The following is a 20972-nucleotide window of genomic DNA, read 5'->3' as shown; positions in this document are numbered from 1 at the left end:
TGCCATCTCCTGGATCAATATTGGGGGGGGGGGGGGGGGTAATAGGCTGAACTGGATGGACATATGTTCTTTTTCGGCCTTACATTCTATGTTGTGTTACTATATGGGCACTATCATCTGGTGGCAATTATCTGTGAAAACCTTTTTTGGCAATCTGTTTTTGGCTGAGACCCACTAATGAAAATGCTAAAATTATACTTTCCCATATTGTCTCTAAGGACCTGTTGGCACTACTTTTTGTAGTAGGGATGAAGTAGGTCAGGGATGCGCCAGGTGTAGTAGGGATAATGTCAACGCAGCTGGTGTCCACAAATCCCATGAATTAGTTCTTACTGTATATGTTTTTGTATATATCTTTGAACAATACTTCACTAGTAGTATACTAATTCACAGACTGGAAATGTGTGTTGGGATAGAGGAATGAGCAATGACGTAGGGCAGTGGTAGTCAAACCATCATATTGCAAGAGCCACATCAAAGGGTCACAGACCACATTCAGCCAGTGCTGGGTCAAGGGGTTTGTACACAGACATATAACGACCGCTATAGTTGCTGTTTTCTTCATGTGTTTTTTTTTCAGGTACTTTCCAAAACTTTCCAAAAAGACCATCCAAGATTTGTTTTTGTTTTAGACAAAATTCATATAAAGAAATACAAAACAGATACAAATATGTTGCTCATAAAAAATCTTACAAACAGATACATAAACATACAGTCAGGTCCGGCGGCTCTTGGGGTCTCTGTGCCTGCACCACCGGTCCTAGTTCCCGAGCTGTGGGGGTGCGCGGCACAGGGGAGCCCTGGTTTTAGTGACATGAGTGTGATGCTCTGTTTTTTGACTACTGCTTTGACCTGACTTCTCTTTCGCCTGACCTCTTGTACTGCGTTCTCTTCAGTTGCCGACCCGGATTGTGTGACCTGTTCTTGTGTCTGTTTGCTTCCTTGTTGTTCATTAGTCTGACTCCTGCCCCGCACCCCTAGTGAGCGTAGGGACCGTCGCCCAGTTGTCGCCCTGGAGTATAGCCCGGGGGGGCAAGTAGGTAGGGACAAGGGTTGCGGGCAGTTTCTCATGGACTCCCCATACCCGGACCCCAGTCCTTGACACGTACACAAGACAACTCTGCCATGTGAATTTACCTTCCCATGAAGGTCACACGTTGAGCGCACGAGGGCCGTTGGTTGAACACTAGTGGCCTTGGGTCTACAAAACGCTAAAACGTATGCTGGTTAATATCAGCTTCTTTCTCTTCCCTTGATATGAAAATTGCTGAACACTGGCAAACAATTTGTTACGGTGATATGTTTGGCTGCATTGTGCTGTGATTTTCCATATGTTTAACTCACGGAAGTAAGAGCAGACATCTGGGTCGTTGATCTCAATGTCAGTGTGCACTAATTTGTAGACAGCTGTGCTGGCATCAGGTTTAGTGACCGCTTTATTAATATTAAAGGGGTTGTCCCGCGGCAGCAAGTGGGTCTATACACTTCTGTATTGCCATAATAATGCACTTTGTAATATACATTGTGCATTAATTATGAGCCATACAGAAGTTATAAAAAGTTTTTTACTTACCTGCTCCGTTGCTAGCGTCCTCGTTCCCATGGAGCCGACTAATTTTCGCCCTCCGATGGCCAAATTAGCCGCGCTTGCGCAGTCCGGGTCTTCTGCAGTCTTCTATGGAGCCGCTCGTGCAGAATGCAGGCTCCGTGTAGCTCCGCCCCGTCACGTGCCGATTCCAGCCAATCAGGAGGCTGGAATCGGCAATGGACCGCACAGAAGAGCTGCGGTCCACGGAGACAGAGGATCCCGGCGGCCATCTTCAGCGGTAAGTATTGAAGTCACCGGAGCGCGGGGATTAAGGTAAGCGCTCCGGTAAGCTTTCTTTACCTCCCTGGATCGGGGTTGTCTCGCGCCGACCGGGGGGGGGGGGTTGAAAAAAAAAAACCCGTTTCGGCGCGGGACAACCCCTTTAAGTGCCGTCAAGTCAGTTTTGACTCCTGGCAACCCTGTGAATATTTCTCCTGAATGTCCTATTATGGTACGATCATCATTTCTGTGATTGGATTCATCCATCTAATCTATAGTTGCCCTCTTCTTATTTTCCTTCTAACAACCAAATAAAGTTGTCTTTTCTAGTTCAGTGAGATAAGAATTCTTATAATATGACCAAAAATATGCTAAAGCTCCCTTTGGTCATTTTGTGCTTTAACTTGTAGATTAGGCTTGGTTTGCACAGGTCAAGCCCTTCTGACTAATAACCATAATCTCCATGTAGAAAACTCTCCTGCATCTTAGTTGTTAGATAAAAATATTTGACTTAAAAAAACAACTTTCCCAACATTTGCTGTGTATATATATGGTGGAAGTCAAAAAGGGATTGTATGGAGTTGCTCAGGGGCTGAGCATGCTCCAAACATGGTGGGTATTGGCTATGTTATACAGATGACACCCACCATCAACAGCTAGCATTAGAGATAACCTGGAGCTCAGCCATTTAACCCTGTAGATTCTGCGGTCAATCTAAAGACCCATTTACACAGAGCAATGATCGCTCAAAAATCACTAAAAAGCGATCGTTTGAGCACTAATTGCTGCGTCTAAATGCGCGCCCATCGTGCACTTTTCAGGCACTGCTAGCTGATCATTAAATTCAGTCCAACCTAAAAATCCTTGTTCAGCCTTATCAGCACTTCTCCATGGGGAGTGCTGATAGCATTGTTTCCCGCTGGAGAACAAAAGAACTGAAAGCAGATAAGAGCCTTCAGGCTATTAACTGCTTTCAGCTAAGGCTTCATTTGCACACTTAATTGGTACTTAAGTAGCTGAGTAGCTACTTAATAGTTTATGCAAAATGATCGCTCAAAGCTGTCACTCAAACTGTCGTTTGAGCAATTTTTGAGTGATCATAGCTTCGTTTAAATGGGCCTTAAGTGGTTAAACAAAGGTTGGGGGATCCCTCTGTCACTTGAACCCCACCCTCCCCAAGATGCAAACACAGAACACCAAGCAGTTGTCCAGAGCCTAACAATGCCCTGCCATGTATGGAAGTTTATTAGTCCCTGTCAGAGGCTGACACTGACAAGCATATTACATTGCAATACAGTAGTGCTGCAGTGTACAGTCATGAGAAAAATGAAGTGCACCATCTTTGAATTCTATGATTTTGCATGTAAGGGCATAAAAAAAAAAACATCTGGTACTTAGAAAGTCTTAGGTAGCTACAACCTCAGATAAACACATAACACGTGACAAATTACATAGTGTCTTTATTACTTTAACAAAAACTAGGCCAAAGATTAAACACACCCTTCTTGCTTCTATAGGAATTAGGCTGGCTCACACGGGTGGATTTGTATTGCGGATTCCACGATCGCTGTTTGCACAGGAGATTCGTAGTAAAATGCAGGCATTAAAAGACATGCATTTTTGCTTTTTCATTCACATTTATGGATATGAATTGCGTATTCCGCAAGTGGAAGAAAAATCGCAGCATGCCCTATTTTACCATGGAATCCTTGTGGAAGGCCTCTGTCCAACCTGCAGCCCATATGCAATAACATTGTGTATAGGCTGCCGTTACCCATGTTATTGCTAAGTGATGGCGAGGGAAGCACAAATAAACAAAACAAAAAACTGTACAGCACATGACTGCCTGCAAACCTCCGTGGTCATGCGCAATACAATTAATTGCCGAACGCATGGTCACCGGCCGGGCTCACAGCTGGAATCTGCATGCACCCGTGTGAGCCTGGGCTTAAGAGGATAAGTAGCAGTCGGAAGTTGCAAATCAAATGTGCTTGATTAATTAATCAGCAGGAAGTGTGACCACCTCTATGAAAAACAGAAGTTTGCTGGAAGTTTTGAAATTTGACAATTTTACCAAGAATGGACATCCCAAGGTCAAACTGTGCTATACTCAAGGGAAATTGGAAAAACTCAATTAGCACATCTCAAACTCTAAAGGCTTCAGTTAGCATGTTAAATGACAGTGCAACTAGAAAATGACTGGACAAGTATGGCTTATTTGGAAGGGTTGCCAGGAGAAAGCCTCTTCTTTCTAAAAAGAACATGGTGGCACTTCAAAAATTTGCAAAGTTGCATCACAACAAACCACAAGACTTCTTGAACAATATCCTTTGGACAGATAAGATCACAATGGAGATGTTTGGCCATAATGCTTAGCTCCATGTTTGGTGAAAACTAGACAGCATATCAGAACAAACATCTCATACTAACTGTTAAGCTCGGCAGTAGAAAGGGGATGATTTGGGCTTGCTTTGTAGGACCTGGACACCTTGCAGTCATTGAATCGACCATTAACTCCTCTGTATACCAAAGTGTTCTAGAGTCAAATATGAGGTCATCCATCCAAAAGCTAAAGCTTGTCCACAACCGGGTTATGCAACAGGAAAATGATCAAGAGCACAACCACTACGTCACAATGGCTGACTGGACCCCCTCATATTCACCCAATCTCGCTCTGTGCAAATTTTTAAAGAGTTCTTTGAGCAGTGGAAAAGGAAACACAATTTTACAGCTGTACGTTGTTTGTACGAATCAGCCATCACAAAATGGGCAAAAAACTGAACAACTTATTGAAACAAAAACTCATTGGAACCAAACGCAACTTCTCCCAGCTGGCATACGCCCTTGGAAGGGTTCTGCAGACATTCATCCAGCAACAGACGCTTGTACTAGTAATGTCCCACCCACCAGAAGAAGATGCCTGTTTCTTTTGGGTACCCCCTTACTCGATGGTGCTCGTTACTCGAACGTACATCAAGCCGTGTTCAACCCCGCCCCAGTTTTTGGCTCCTCCCCGCTGTGATGGGCCTGTTTTGGCCCCTCCCCGCCGCGACGCAGCGCACATCATTGGCAAATTTTTGTCTGGCAGACAGGGGAGAGAGACGGAGAGAGAGAGAGAGACGAACCTAGGGAAAAAAAAAAAAAGCTCGGCACCCGGCCACATACAAAAATGCTTGAGTCTCCCATTGCAGTCAATGGGGTTCGCTATTCGAGTCGAGCTCTCGAATTTTACGAAAAGCTCGACTCGAATAACGCAGACTCCAGCATTTGGGTGCTTGCTCATCTCTAGTGTCCATGTCTATGGAGGCAATGTTAGGGTCGTGAAGACAAGTTCTTGGCAGCTGCCTCTATAACCATTGCCACTCATTTGCCTCCACTATCATAACTAGAATGGCTATGTTGACCCCATAGCCAGCGCGATCTGTCTATTCCCCATAAACAATGCCAGATCTTTTACCTCTATAAACAGTATTAGTCATGTTGTTCCCATATACAGTGCCTGGCCCCATGCTACGTCCTAATAAATAATGCTTGGTAGTTATTTGCCAGCCTCGAACCGCTCAACTTGGAGGAAGCTTTTGGCTAGCCGATTTGTGAGAGTGCCTTCCAGCAATGCCTCTTTCCGAATCCCTCCTACATTGAGCTGCTCAAAGGGTCAGCTCAGCAATAGTTAGTAAATAGGATTTCATCATAGGATGCCATAATACAAGATGTTTTTCATGTGCCATGATAAACTGGAGAGCCCCTTTAACATTACAAGTTGGATTAGAAGAAGAGCTAAGAACAGAAACGTGTGCAAAAGGAAAAACAATCCAAGAGCTTATCAGAAAAACAGACATTTCAGCTACAGATGTGATTATGAGGGGGAATATTTTCCTACTTACAGCCAAGTTCCTATAATTAATTCCATTGAAGTACACAGCAGTCAGCCTATTTTAGCTGCTGTACAGAAAATATGGTGATACAAGAGAACAATAGATTGCACTCAACAGTTCAAGTAATCCAAATGCTTCAATATTTTAGTATGAGCATTTGAACCTCTGTCTGTAAAAATCTCTCCCTCCCTGTATGTATGAGTATGTGTGTATATGTGTGTGTGTGTATATATATATATATATATATATATATATATATATATATATATATATATATATATATATATATATATATATATATATATATATATAGTGGTGTTCACTCGCCTCTGGATTGCGACCTCTCTGTTAGGAAAATGGCCAACACACATAGAGACACTCAGAAACTTGCCGTTCTTAAAGTCTGGTGCCTGCCAGTTTTATTTCATGACACACAGCCCGGCATACACAGCATACAATGTCCATTAGCACCCCACCTGGGTATGAGTCCAGGGTTGTTGCCCCTGTCGGACTTGGGCCTTTGCTGAACCGCCTTGGACCACCAGCCTTCAGCACCTCCATTCTGCTGCGCTGCTACTCTCTCTTGAGTGTGTTATGAAATTAGTGTTTTTTTTAGTTCCTGCCATGCCCCTTGGTGTTTTCTCTCACCTCAGGTGTCAGAATGCCTCTCTATCTCCCTCAGCAGGTCATTCTGTCTAATGCACCCTTACTATAAAAATATATATAGTATGGTATCTATCTGTGTACACACACATGGTATATAGTATATACACAGGCACGGTATATTATCGGAGATGGGTCCAATAGCTATGGGTTAGCTATTATAAGGCACATCTGAATTAATCAGAAAAACGAATTTCCTTTATATCTGGGCCTACTAATGCTTTGTTGAATGATCAGAAGTAGTGGGAGCTTGAGACGTCTCTCACACATGTTCTTTTTTACCACGTTATGAACGCCATATTAATTGCAGTAAAAGACTACCACGTTTTTGCGCTTTTTAACTTACCTCCTCACCCATCACAATGATGGGGTGCATTAAAAACCTCATCCAAAAATGTTATGTGTGAGAGTGGCCTAAGGTAGCAGTTTAGTTTTTCTTATTTCTATTGTATATTCAGTGTTAGGGAAGGTTTCCTATACAGCAAGCTGCCTCCAGCCAGAGGTAAAGTAGCTAGATCCTCCTCCATTGTGCTGAAGCATTTGAGTCAGTGATGTTTCAGCAATAAAATTTTTTGGACTGCTGGGGCACATCAGTTTGTCAAACATTGTACTGATATCTCTATAACAGCAATCCGTGATAGGGCTTTGAGTTTGAATGATACTTAATGTCTTGTCTGTTAACAATGTAACAATAAGTAGTGTTGTGGCATGTTATGAGGCTGGCACTGTAATGAATTGGAACTGATGGGGCTACCATGTTTCTCCGACTGCAGAAACTAAAGTGACTGCTGCCTCTCATTGGCTCAGCGGGACCAATCAGATGAGAGGCAGCAGTCACTCACCCATTCATGAATTCATAAATGGGTGTGTGAGTGAGATCTGCCTCTGATTGGTCAGGCTGTGACCAATTAGAGGCAGCTCATTCAGCAGGCGGGGATTTTAAATCCCCGGCTGCTGAATACTACTCACAGCTGTTCAGAGCAGTTCAGGAGGACTGCCGCTGGCCGCGCTGAACTCCGTCTGCCGGGACCAGGTGAGTATATATATATTTTTTTATTTTTACACATTTCTGGATGAATTGCAGGGAAGGGCTTATATATTTAACCCCTTCCCGACAATTCTTCCCATGATCGCCGGCAGCCCATTGATTTCAATGGAGCCGGCTGTATTGCCGGCTCCATTGAATTCAATGGTCAGTGCTCATTTAATCGAGACGAGTACTGCGTGGTGCTCGTCTCGAGTAACGAGCATCTCGAGCACCCTAATACTCGAACGAGCATCAAGCTTGGACGACTATGCTCGCTCATCTCTAATAATAATGCATGTTCAGTTTTACTGCTGAATTATCATTGAGCTAAACTGAGCAGTTCACAATATCCTGAAGTGCAGCTTTGCTTCTCCATTGCTCAGATATTTAATACATCAATATAGCTCACAGGAAAGCTAAATGACAACTGAAGATGATAAGCAATATGTACATACTCAGATACGGTAAAAGAACCCAGGTTTTCAACATAGATACAGTAATAAAACCAAGCTAATTACATATATATGATAAAAGAATCAAACTTAGTACATAGATATGGTACCAGAACCAAGTATACTACATAGATATGGTACCAGAGCTAAGCTTACTACATAGAAACAATAACAGAACCAAGTTTACTACGTAGATATAGTAATAGAACTAAGGCCGGGTTTACACGTCCATAAGTGGAATCCACTGTGGGCCTCTGCAGCGGATTACAGCTGTGAGCCCAGCCGTGACCCTGCATACGGCTGCAAAATTGTACTGCGCATGACCGTGTACTCACGCAGGCGATCATGCGCAGTACATCTGTTTTGTTTCTTTTATTTGTCTGCGTCGCGTATATCTGTAGTAAAATAGAACAGGCCGCATTTTATTTTCCACTTGTGGATTACACAATTCTGTCACGCTTATTGATCTTATGCTTGCGGAATCCGCAATTCAAATGTACTCGTTTAAGACAGGGCTAAGCCTACTGCATAAATGCTGTACCAGAATCAAGTTTGCTACATAAATATGGTACCACAACTGAGCTAAAGCCTGGTTTACACACAACGATTATCGCTCAAAACATCTTTTGAGAGATAATCATTGTGTGCTTTTTACAGCACAAGGTGATCACTCAAACGTTGAGCAATCACCTTGCACTCCGAGCAGGGGATGCAGAAGACAAGTGGAGCTGCTTGTCCCTGCATCCAGCTGTTCCCTGCTTGGAGTGCCCGGCTGTTATACAGCTGAGCGCTCCGAGCGGAGGATGCAGAAGACAAGCGGGGTGTTCCCGCTTGTCTTCTGCATTCAGCTGTTCTGTGCTCGGACCGCCCGGCGGTTATACCGCCGAGCGCTCCGAGCGGGGTATGGAGAACAGAACTGGACCGCTCAGTTCTTCATACCCCGCCTGTCTTCAGGGAGCGGGATACAGCTGAAACAATAGTATCCGCTGTATCCCTCTGTGAATTCCTGATAACTGATCGCTGATCTTTCAGCATGCTGAAAGATTAACGATCAGCGACGGCATAACGAAAACTGAACGATGTCAGTGCAGTTACACACAACGATTATCGCTCAAAAGATGGCTTTGAGCGAAAATCGTTGTGTCTAAATTAGCCTTTACTGCATAGATCATACCAGAAGCAAGCTTACTGCATAGATATGAGAACACAGCCAAGCGTATCTTTGTCTCGTGAAGGCTGGCTTCACACGAACGGATTTGCATTGCAAAATCCATGGTCGCCATCTGCACCGCGCATATGCAGCAAATACCGCCCATAGCATGCTGTGGAAAAATGCTTTTTCCTGCACACTTGCAAAAACCAATTGCGGTTTCTGCGAGCAAAGGAAAAAACGCAGCATGCTCTATTTTCGTGCGGTGTCTGCACGGACGTCTTCCATTGAAGTTAACGGAAGCCATCTGACCGACAGTCTATCAGCAGTTGACATTGCGGACAGGTCGTCGATTCTGCGTCATCACGTAGCGACGGCACAGGGGAAAAAAGATTTGAAAAAAAAATTGTACTGCGCATGTCTGACAGCTAAAGTACAGATGAAGAATAGAAAAGACAGGTGCGGATGCCGGCTGCTGTCATGGTCGGATTCCGCTGCAGGTTATATCAACCACCAGTACCGTATATAGGAGGAAAAAAACTGATCCATGGAAAAAAGCATATAGTTGACATACAGTTGCTTCCACTTATTTTACCACTAATCTAGACTTAGGCCCCCTCTCCACGGGCATTGCGGTATCCCACGGCGGATCTCCGCCGCGGGAGCCGCCACCCGGGAGCAGGAGCCGCCGCCGAATTTCCGCCGGTCAGCCCTATCTGATAGATAGGCTGACGGCAGAGAATCAGGGCAATTCGCACCATGCTGCGAACAGCCCGCCGCGAGCGAAGAATCCCAATGATTCTCCGCTCGTGGACAGTGTGCCAGCGCTTTGCATAGCAGTGCTGTGGAAAGCTTCAGAGGCCGTGATTCACCGGCCGTTTACCGCCGGCGAAATCACGCCCTTTGGACAGGAACCCTTAAGGCTGCCTGTTCACGGGCGTTGCGGTATCAGGAGCTATCAGACGGATCTCTGCCACCCGGGAGCAGGAGCCGGCAGACGGATGTCTGCTGTCAGCCTTATCTAATAGATAGGCTGACCGCAGAGGACCTCGGAGAATCACGGCAAATCGCAGCATGCTGCGATTTGCCAGCCGCGAGTGGAGAATAGCAATAATCGTGGACAGGGGGGAAGCGCCCTCCATAGCAACGCTATGGAAAGCTTGAACTGCGTTCCCCGTGGCCGGATTATCGCCGCGGGGAACGCAATTCAAACTCGCCCATGGACAGGCAGCCTAAACTACAGATTTAGAAACATCTGAACACATTTTTACACACAAGGTATGGCCATGTGAAGCAGATCCACTTTGGGTTTTCTGCAGATCTGTCAAAAATCCACAGCAGTAAAAAATGCATCACATGGTGTGCTACTTGTTGCAGATTTGGGTGCAAAAGTGCTGTGGATTTGCCACAGTTTTCACCCTTGGTATAGTAAAAGGTGAACTCCGTAATGAAGATCCCCAGCATAAATTGATATCTTGTGGATTTTGAGGATTTTCTCTGTGGATGAGATTTGCTTTAAACTCACCAACCTCACTGCTAATATAAACACTGCCGATTTTCTGTATTGAAATTTTGCACGTAAATTCTGCAGCATTTATGCTCCATGTTGAGCTACCCAAACCCTTTTGTCTAAACGCATGCACACCGCACTTTACATATATAGCAGCACATCTTAGGGCATATTTGTACACTAAATGCAGAGAATAGAGCCCATGGATGTCAATGAGCTCATTCTCATGAGTGCGTTTTGCGCCGGCATTTCTCGCGCACGGTAAAAGAAGTAGGACCTGCTTTGTCTTTCTGTGTTTTGTGCAGCAAAAGTTCTATGGAAGTCTACGGATGTGTGCAAGTATGTGAGGGGAAGGGTGTGACACTGAGCAAAACATGGGGAAAAGAAGAGCTCTGGACCTCATCAGGCTTAAATAGCCATTAAATCCGTGGAAAGAGTGTGTCATGCACGTGTGTGAACTGGCACTATGCGGGATAAAGGAACAATAATATGCAGAGACACATGTGCAAATCTACTTCAACAGCTTCATTCATGTGTAAAAACATTGCCATGGAGCCCGCAGCGAGAGCCCTCCCTGCCTGCGGCCAAGGACATTTTTTTTACCTGTCCAGTTCTCCTGCAGACCTGTCTGGGTCGTCCGGGATCTTCTTTCTTTTGCACTGTGGATGCCTGTGGGTGCGCCAGCCGGCGCTCTGCGCACATACGCAGTGCACTTTTTTTTTGAACTCCTGCGGATCTGCGGCACATCTGCAGAGTCAGCAGCAGGCGGGCCGCAGATCGGACAGGATCCACACAGAAATGGAGCATGCTGTGATTTGTCTTCCAGGCCAGAAAGTCCGCAAATCAAATCCGCATGCTTTAATTTATTTGCGGATGCCCATTAATACCTATGGGTAGCTTGATTTGCGGATCTCCTGCACAGATTCTGCAATCAAATCTACCAGTGGACATGAGGCCTAAGGGCGAGCACCCACTGGCGTTTGCGTTTTCCGCGGGAAAAAAACGCAGCGTTTTCGCCGCGTTTCCCGCGTTTTTCAGCCCGTTTTCCGCGGCGTTTTTCGCGGCGGTTTCGCGGCGTTTTCGCGGCTTTTCCATTAATTTCCATGGAGAAAAATAAGGACACATATGCAACTGACAGCTCCTATGTTAAAAACGCAAACGCACAGCAAAAAAAACGCCAGTGGACAGGAACACATGTTATCTCTATGCCTGTGCAGGAAAAACGCAAAACGCAAAACGCAGGTAAAAAAACGCCAGTGGGTGCTCGCCCTGAGTCCTTATTTGGTGATGTGATTTATTTCCTTTTAGTTAGGTCTTGTTGGGTATGCAGGAGGACCTGATTTGTTTAACCCCTTAAGGACCAGGCTGTTTTGTACCTTAAGGGCGAGCACCCACTGGCGTTTTTTTACCTGCGTTTTGCGTTTTGCGTTTTGCGTTTTTCCTGCACAGGCATAGAGATAACATGTGTTCCTGTCCACTGGCGTTTTTTTTGCATTGCGTTTGCGTTTTTAACATAGGAACTGTCAGTTGCATATGTGTCCTTATTTTTCTCCATGGAAATTAATGGCAAAGCCGCGAAAACGCCGCGAAAAACGCCGCGGAAAACGGGCGGAAAAAACGCGGGAAACGCGGCGAAAACGCTGCGTTTTTTTCCCGCGGAAAACGCAAACGCCAGTGGGTGCTCGCCCTGAGGACCAGACACTTTTTAGGGATTTTACCCATGTGGCGGTGCTACCCTATTTTTTTCCTTTAGCTATCAAAATTATTTTTGCTGTGTTTTTTTCCCGTGACATATAAGGAGATTTTTTTAATATCTTTTTCACTGACTTTTTTTCTGTTTTTTAGTTTTATTGGGGGTAAAATGCTATAAAAAATATGATTTTTTTAACATTTATAGTTTTTTTTTTTCATTTTGTATATTTAGTATATTTATGCTAAAATAAAGTATGGGAATGTGTTCCTCTATTTGTTTCGGACATTTTAATATATAGTATGTATGGTTTTGGTTTACAGGGCGCATACGGCGACGGTTTTTGTTGGCATCGGCTTCGTGTTATTTTCTTTCTTATGTATATATTGTTGTTTTATTCTGCTATTTTGCTTTACTTGCGTATGTATTTATGTTTTTTACTATCTATGTCTCTCATGACGTCATATAAGACCTCTGGGGGACATTCAGTTTAAATTTTGTTTTTATTTGACACTTTCCCACTGTAGCTGGGGCATCCATAGGAGCCCCAGTTACAGGGGAAAACAGCCCCTGTAGTGACAGTAGTCACTGGCAGAGCTGCCAGGGGCTAGTGTGACCCTCCAGCTCTGCTGTAGCAGGGAACCCAGGCTGTCACATGACTCCCCGGGCTCTCGATGGCATAAATCTTTATTACACTCAAGTTCGGCACTAACAACCAATCAGGTTGAATCAGAGAACCCAAACGACCAATCAAGTTGAATCAGATAAGCCAAACAACCAATGCGGTTGCTGGAATTGTGAATCAGAACCAATGAGGTTGCTGGAATTGTGAATCAGAACCAATGAGGTTGCTGGAATTGCTCCATAGTGCCGAACTTGAGTGTAATATAGATATATGCCTCCCGATGTGAAAGTTACATGTTACTTTCACTTTCAGTACACAGTGCTCATTGAGCTCTGTGTACTCGGGGAAGCAGAAGGCAGGAAGGGTTAAAACCCCCTCCTGCCTTCTCCTCCGGGTTATCAGCTGTCATTAAGAGCTGATAACCCGTTCCTTCCTCTGATTGATTGCAGAGGCAGGAGGCTTAAAGCGCCGCCGTAATTTTACATATGGCCGGCTTTAAGCCCAGGACCAGGTGCCGTAAATTTACAGTTCCTGGTCCTAAACGGGTTAAATATAATGATTGTTCGGGTGAGGTAATGATGTGCCTAATGTATATTATGCTTATGTATATATTAAGGCATAGAAATTATGCGGCGCTGTATTACAATTATAACTTCAATAAAATGATCTGATTAAAAAAATAGAATTACTCTACATATAAAGCTAATTTTGTAAATACTTTGTATTATTTATCTTGTACTTATCTGTTATCTTACACATTGTATCTTGTATTGATCCTGCATTAGGCCTCAGTCACACGGGCGCATCGGCATCCGTACACCGGCGCCGATGCGCCCGTGTGACTGACACCAGCAGACAGACGTACCTAAAGACGGACGTCTCTCTGCAGCGCCAGAGGAAAGAACATGTGACCGGCTTCATTGCTGGTCATGTGTTCTTTCCTCCGGCGCTGCAGTGAGACGGCCGTCTTCTGGTACGTCCTTCTCCTTCCTGCAGTCACACGGGCGTATCGGCGTCATTGTACAGATGCCGATGCGCCCGTGTGACTGAGGCCTTACTTTGCAAGCTGCAGTCTGTATTCTGCAGGATTCTGAGCTGAAATCTCCCTTCAGTCCTCGTAAAGTAAAGCATTGCATTCTGTATCACGTCATCTATATACCGGGCACAGCAGAGTAACGTGATAGGATGGTAATCTACTGACAGAAAGTCTACCTCATCTTCCATATTCTAGAAGTGGGGCCGGATCCGACAAGCGGATTGTAAGGCGTCCGTAATACGGAGGTGTTACAGATGATGACATTACAACCACAGGCCATCAGTATTTCATCAGGGTTTGATCCATTTTTCCTCCTTATTTGCTGTCATTGGTTTCATTTTGTACAGGACAAATACGGATCCATACTTTTCCAACAGAAAATAATAGCGATGTATACAAATACGGAGGCAAAAACAGGCAAAAAGAAGTCATGCTGCTTTTTTTAAGCAACCAATCACAGCGTAGCTTTCATTTTACCTCAGCAGTATAAGAAATAGCAACCAATCGCAGCGCAGCTTTCATTTTACCTCAGCAGTATAAGAAATGAAAGCTGCACTGTGATTGGTTGCTGTAGGCAACAAAGGCAGTGTTTTTAGACAGCTCTCATAAGAGAAGTGGATCTTTCTGTGTAGATGCTATGGTGATGATGAGTGAGTATGAGGCACAGCGTGGCGTTACATAATGACTTCGATAGATAAGATGCCTTCACTTTTGCTTATACTGTATAAAGCATTTTTTTTAAGTTACCTTGTGGTTGTGCGGCTTGTGCATCCGGTACATATGGGAGCTGTCATGTTCCAGAACTGGGTCACAGATCTCACCAGTAATGTGATGACAGGAGACACATCTCCACATTCTGTTGTGCTAGTTATCATAAATAAGCCACAGTTCAGTCTAGTAGTCATATATATTCTCGCTGCATTATTCTATCTCCCCTCACTCGCTTGCCATAGGCTATGGCACATTCCCTGCACTTTTGATGCAGACCCAGCAAGCGTCTGCCCTTCATGGCAGCTCGCATTCTGTCTAATGGCCCATTTAGAAACGATTATCGCTCAAAAGTCACCTTTTGAGCAATAATCGTTGCCTCTAAACGCGCAGCTATCGTGCACTGTTCATGCACTATTCATTCATCGGCGATTTAATCACTGATGACTGTTATCAGCGCCGCACACTGATTTTCTCAAGGGGTGGCGCTGATAGTATTCTTTCAGCTGGTATCCCCCTGGCAGTTCTCAGCAGCACATCAGCTGAAAACTCTGAGAACAATGCAGCTGTTTGCATATACAAAACAGCTGCTTTGTTCTCAGAGCTATCCCGCTCTGTGTGCATTAACTCTTAAGTAGCTAATTAGCTACTTAAATTTATTAGCTAACCTAATTAGCTACTTAAAGTTATACAAAGATGATCACTCAAAACTGTCACTCAAACTGTCGTTTGAGCGATTTTTGAGCGATAATCTTTCAGTGTAAATGGGCCTTAAATTAATGCATACCTGGTACAAACTGTCTAAACCAGCCCATGTCTAACAAACGTATAGGGCAGCAGATGGATTTTTGAAACTTTCTGCAACTCTTCATATAAGATGTTCAAGGGGGACTAATTCAAATAATAAAATATAATTGGGCACTCGCTATTTATGCAATTCCCCAGTATACCGTTGTCTTTAATGTGGCTCCAACTGATTAATGTTTCCCATTTATAAGCCCATATACACTGTCCTGCCAAATGTATTTGGACACCTCTATCAGTAGAATGGATTGTGTCTTATTAGTATGCCTTGTGTCTTAAACATTGCTACATAAGATGCAGACCCTTGGAGCTGTCAGCCATAGTTTGTTACAGGAACTGCGTGCTATTCTATATACGGGTTGTGCTACAGCACACAAGCCGTCCATCACGAAGTGTAATGGTCTAAAACATCTAATATGGTGGTAGGAGGGTTGTCATTGGACACTAGAGCAATGGAATAATGTTGTATGGAGTGATTACTCACACTACTTCACTTCATATCAGATGGACATATCTGGGTGTGGAGGATCCTGGGGAAACAGAATTTCTGTTATGATCTGGGGATGTTTTATGTGGCATAGTCCCAGTCTGCTGGCAGAAGTGGCAAGAACCATAAACACAGAAGTGTGCCTTGACATTTTAGACAATAAAGGTGCTGCTGACAATGTCACATATCCAATGCAGTTTTACCTTGGTTTGAGGATATGGATGTTCAACTGGCTGCACAGAGTCCCAACCTACTGAACATCCTTGAGTCAAACTGTTACGTCAGGTCAGGAATTATAAACAGCTTTCATCTTCTTTAAGAGAACTTGCCAGATGTTTGCGGGATGAATGGAGGGAAATACCAGCTGAAGTGTATCAGACGTTAGTAGAAAGTACACCCCAGAGCGTATCCAATGTCATTAAGGGCAAAGGAGCCCCACTAAGTATTAAGATATGTAAATAAATCCTACTTTTGATTCTTGCTCAGTTGTGCAATTACTTTTGTGTATTCAGAGTCCTAGCTAGGCCTTCCTTCAAAAGGGGCATAGATTCAGTTTGCTGTCCATTATCATGCCTTGTTGACGTATCTCTTAGCACAAAGCTCCTAGGGCAATTACAGTTCCCTAAAGAATAAGGGTTTTAGTGGACTCCTGGGAAGCCAATAGGTAAAGCAGTTCCTTTGGAGAAAAAAAATGGATGGCCTAGCCTTAGCATAGGTCAGTGGTGGCGAACCTATGGCACGCGTGTCAGAGGCGGCACGCAGAGCCCTCCCTGCTGGCAAACACCGCCATCGGCCGCTCACCACTTGTGAATACAAGCAGGGCCGCAACTTCCCTGCCGGCATTCACAAACAGCGCTGCTAGCCACTCTGATCCTCGTACACACTATGACGTCAGTGTGCAGCCGGGATCCTCCTCCACCCTCACCTGACAACTCCTACTACTTGGTTGTGTGAGAGCGTCTGGGGGAGGAGGCGTCCAGCAGCACATCGCCGACCAAAAGAGGAGCTGAGCTTCCAGGAGGGGGAGGGGGTAAGTATGTGGGTCTTGGGAGGGGCGCTGTGTGGTGTCACTGTTATACTGGGGGGGCTGTCAATATTATACTGGGGGTGTGTCACTATTATCGCAGGGGTCGCTGTGGGGTTGGGGTCACTATTATTACTGTGGGGTGGGGGTCACTATTACCTCTGGGGCCGCTGTGGGGTGGGGGTCACTATTATCGCTGTGGGGTGGGAGTCAGTAATTACCGCTGGGGCTGCTGTGGGGTGGGGGTCACTATTATCGCTGGGGGGTGGGGGTCACTATTACCGCTGGGGCCGCTGGGGGGGTCACTATTACCGCTGGGTGGGGGTCACTATTATCGCTAGGGCTGCTGGGGGGGTGTCACTATTACCGCTGGGGTATGTTTACATGTGGCGGAAATGGGCAGGGCTGTTTCAAAATAGACAGGGTGCAGATTTTGACTGCTTTTCCACAGAAATTCCTGCTGAGGACATTCTGCAGTATTTCCGCATCCAAAAAGTAGTCAAAATCTGCACCCTGTCTATTTTGAAGTGGCCCTGTCCTTTTTAGGATGACGGGGGTAAAATCATACGTCGTAATAAGCCCCGCCCCCTGACGTGTTGGCGCTTTGCGATAAAGAAGTGGGTTTTGGGTTGCAGTTTGGACACTCTGTCTCTAAAAGGTTCGCCATCACTGGCATAGGTCATCAATAACCAATTGGTGGGGGTCTGATGTGTGACATCCCTGCCAGTCAGCTGATTGAAGGGACACTGTCATGTTCCAGCGAGCGTCACATATCCGTCATTTTTTAACGTGCACAGTTCCAGAGTTTTAGTAGTAGTAGTTGTGCTTGATACAATAACTCGGAGCAGCTCACTCTCTTTCATATGGATGGGGCTGATATTAATAACCCATTCGATGGACAGGCTATAAACTTTAGAGTCCTATTCAAGGACCCCCTTGAATTTCATGCACATATGAGGTGCCCACACCCCCCAAACTAAGCCTGTATTTTTTTTTTATTTCAGTGACTACATTATTAAAGAGAAAACTGTGCTGCTGCAGAAGAAAGACAGCGAAGGCTTTGGATTTGTGCTGAGAGGAGCGAAGGGTGAGGATCTCCTATAATTACTGGTGGTTGCTTGTGCCTCCCTGCTCTGCTGGACTGAGACTGAATGTACCGCTCTCTGTAGACAAGTGCAAAGGCATATTTCCCTTTAACAAGTACAAATGACCGAGATTAAGCCGAATGAATACAAGATGTGAAAGATCTCATCTGTATTATGGCTTAGAGAATGGAAACCCAAGGTACAGCTGTAGTCTGCATGGGTGATGATTGAGAGCTCCACTTTGCCCAAATCAATCATGGCAGGCTGCGGCAGTACCAGATGATTGGAGTGATTTTTTTTTTATCCTGATCTGATTACAGAAAGCATTCACTTTCTCAAAGGCTCTCTACGGAACTTGAGTACTGAGTATCAAGATGTGGCAGCTACATAGAGGAGTGCTCTTCGCTAACACATGTATTGCCTAGTTTAATAATGTGCACCTTGTGGCCCTTCCGCTGTAACAAAAGCGCAATTCCCAGCATGCCTGAACAACCTTCACCTGTCAGAGCATGCTGGAAGTTGTAGTTTCACAACAGTTCAGGGGCTACCGCTTGCGTAGCACTGGCCTAGATACTTTATATGTAGAGATGAGTGAGCGTACTCGTTAAGGCGATTTACTCGAGAGAGCATCGCGTTTTTTGAGTACCTGCTGGCTCGTCCCTGAAGATTCGGGGGGGGGGGGGGAGGGTGTGAGCGGGGGGTTGCAGAGGGAATCGGGAGGGAGAGAGAGATCTTTCTCACTTTCCACCCCGCTCCCCTCCGCCGCCCCCCGCAGCACCCCCCCCACTCCGAATCTTCAGGGACGAGCCAGCAGGAACTCGAAAAAGGCTATGCTCTCTCGAGTATGCTCGCTCATCTCTATTTATATGCTATCAGTTTATTGCTAAATGAGTTGTCTGTTTTAGGCCGGCTTCACACAACCGGATTCCTATTGCGGAATCCGTGACCAGCGTCCGCACAGAGGATCCGCAACAAATTGCATGCATTGAAAGGCATGTACTTTTGTTTTTGCGCTCACACTTGCGGATGCAAATGACGTATTCTGTGAGTAGAGGAAAAATCACAGCATGCTCTATTTTGCTGTGGACTCCTCTCGGACAGCCTCCATTGAAGTCAATGAAGGCCAGCCGACTTGTAGCCCATATGCTAAGCGATGGCGCAGCAAATACAAATATTGGAGCAAATAATCTATACTGCGCATGACCGATGGCGAGCCGCCCTACTCAATGAAGAACGACAAGTACGCGAGGTCACCAGCTGGCTTCACAGCTGTAATCCGCTATAGGATCCCGCATGCGGAATCCAAATCACTTGGGTGAAGCCAGCCTTAGAATGCTTATTTTGCAATACCCTACTAGGGCATTCTGAGTTAATATAGGTGGTCCTCTGTTTGAGACCACCATCTACTAGCCAGAGTGGAAAGTGGCTACAAATAACTCTCTCTATCTGGAGGACACACTTCATTGATGCAATACTCTTATAGCCCATGGATGTTATCAGCCACAGTGTAATACTTCTTTTCCCCTGTGATGGTTCTGTAGGGGCAATGAACACTTACTTGCTGATAGATTCCGGGAAAATTATAGCTGATTCCTGGGGTTTGTAGGCACATTATTACCACCGTATTTCAAAGTGGACAGCTCCTTTAAGAACATGGGAGAGAAGGTAGGGTCTTCACAAACAAAGATTATTTTAGAACAGTCCAGGTTAGGATGCTGGTAAACTGTAAGGAACAGATTTGGCGCTCACGTGCTTTGCACTGTTACTGCCTCACATCTGTGCAGTTCTTTAAGGAGGATCTCTCACCTCACATGACATGCCTCTTCTAGTAAATACTTGTATCCACTATGAAATAACAATTCTGTGTTGTACTGTTCCTCTGCTATTTATCCTGGAAATGTATGACTAAATTGAGAAGTGGGTGTTACCAATTGGAGACATATGTCTGACATCGTGCAATCAGTGCTGACAGCATCAAACTATGTAGGGACACACCTCCTTGACAAGGGAATGGCAACGCCCAGTTGTCAGTATAGTCATGCATTTCTAGGAGGAATAACAGGAATGGCACAGCAGAGTTCTAAGAGAAGATTCTCCAAGATTGTTAGTAATTATTTACTAAAAGAGACATATCAGGAGAGGTGGCAGGTCCTCTTTGAAGTGGATTTCAAAAACAGAAAATTGTCCAAATATCAATAAATTAGACGTTGGAGAGGCGCCCTAAATTTGGTACTTGTGTTTATTTATTTGCAGAGATTTTGGTATTTTTCTTTTCAGTTGTGATGGGCATTTTTGCAGAAGTGAAAACAGAAAGTTCAACTATATTAATTGTTACCTTTGTGGAATATTTGATCCGCACCAGAGTTTTGATGTGGACTTAATAAATGCCTTAATTCTGCTGGCAATTCTACATCAAAATCTGCATTTAGGTGTGTGGATTTTGGTGCTGCGGAATATTCCACTGCATACTGTGGAATTTTTTTGGGTGTGTGTGAAAGCACCCTTAACGACCACATATGGAAGGTCCTAAGAGGTTAATATAATTGGAAATGTCTCATTTTGAAAAATAACTTATACTTGTCATGTTTTTTTACAGCACAAACCCCAATTGAGGAGTTCACTCCAACTCCGGCTTTTCCAGCGCTTCAGTACTTGGAAAGTGTGGATGAAGGGGGTGTGGCTTGGAGAGCAGGTCTCAGGATGGGGGACTTTTTAATTGAGGTAAAATAAACCCATTCTAGATATTGTTAAATGTATGCAGTATGCTGATGATCAACACATATTTTACCATTGTAAGCCCGGTTAGGATGGTCACAAACAGTGGCAGATAACAGTGGCATCGCTCTTCTCGAGTAACTGCATTCTCGACCGAGCAGGCTCGGGAGGGAGGGGGGGGTCGGCGGGGTGGAGAGAGAGATATAACTCTCTCACTCCCCCCCCCCCCCTTGCTCACCCCTGCTGCCCCCCGAGCCTGCTCGGACGAGAATGCAATTACTCGAGAAAAGCGATGCTCGCTCGAGCAACTGCCT

General features: G+C 44.9%; 1 protein-coding gene across 1 annotated transcript in view; it reads left to right on the top strand.

Moving 5' to 3' along the window:
* Window positions 1-20972, top strand: part of SHANK1 (SH3 and multiple ankyrin repeat domains 1) — a 252112-nt gene that overhangs the window by 184985 nt on the left and 46155 nt on the right. Inside the window, exons 14-15 of the mRNA XM_066572363.1 lie at window positions 17863-17945; window positions 20540-20664. Coding sequence (XP_066428460.1) covers window positions 17863-17945; window positions 20540-20664 — 208 coding nt within the window. The remainder of the gene's footprint in view (window positions 1-17862; window positions 17946-20539; window positions 20665-20972) is intronic.

This window comes from Eleutherodactylus coqui, chromosome 6 (genome assembly GCF_035609145.1).
Source record: "Eleutherodactylus coqui strain aEleCoq1 chromosome 6, aEleCoq1.hap1, whole genome shotgun sequence".
Taxonomy (NCBI): Eukaryota; Metazoa; Chordata; class Amphibia; order Anura; family Eleutherodactylidae; genus Eleutherodactylus; species Eleutherodactylus coqui.
The sequence above is the reverse complement of the archived record's forward strand: the minus strand, read 5'-3'. Positions and strand labels throughout refer to the sequence as shown.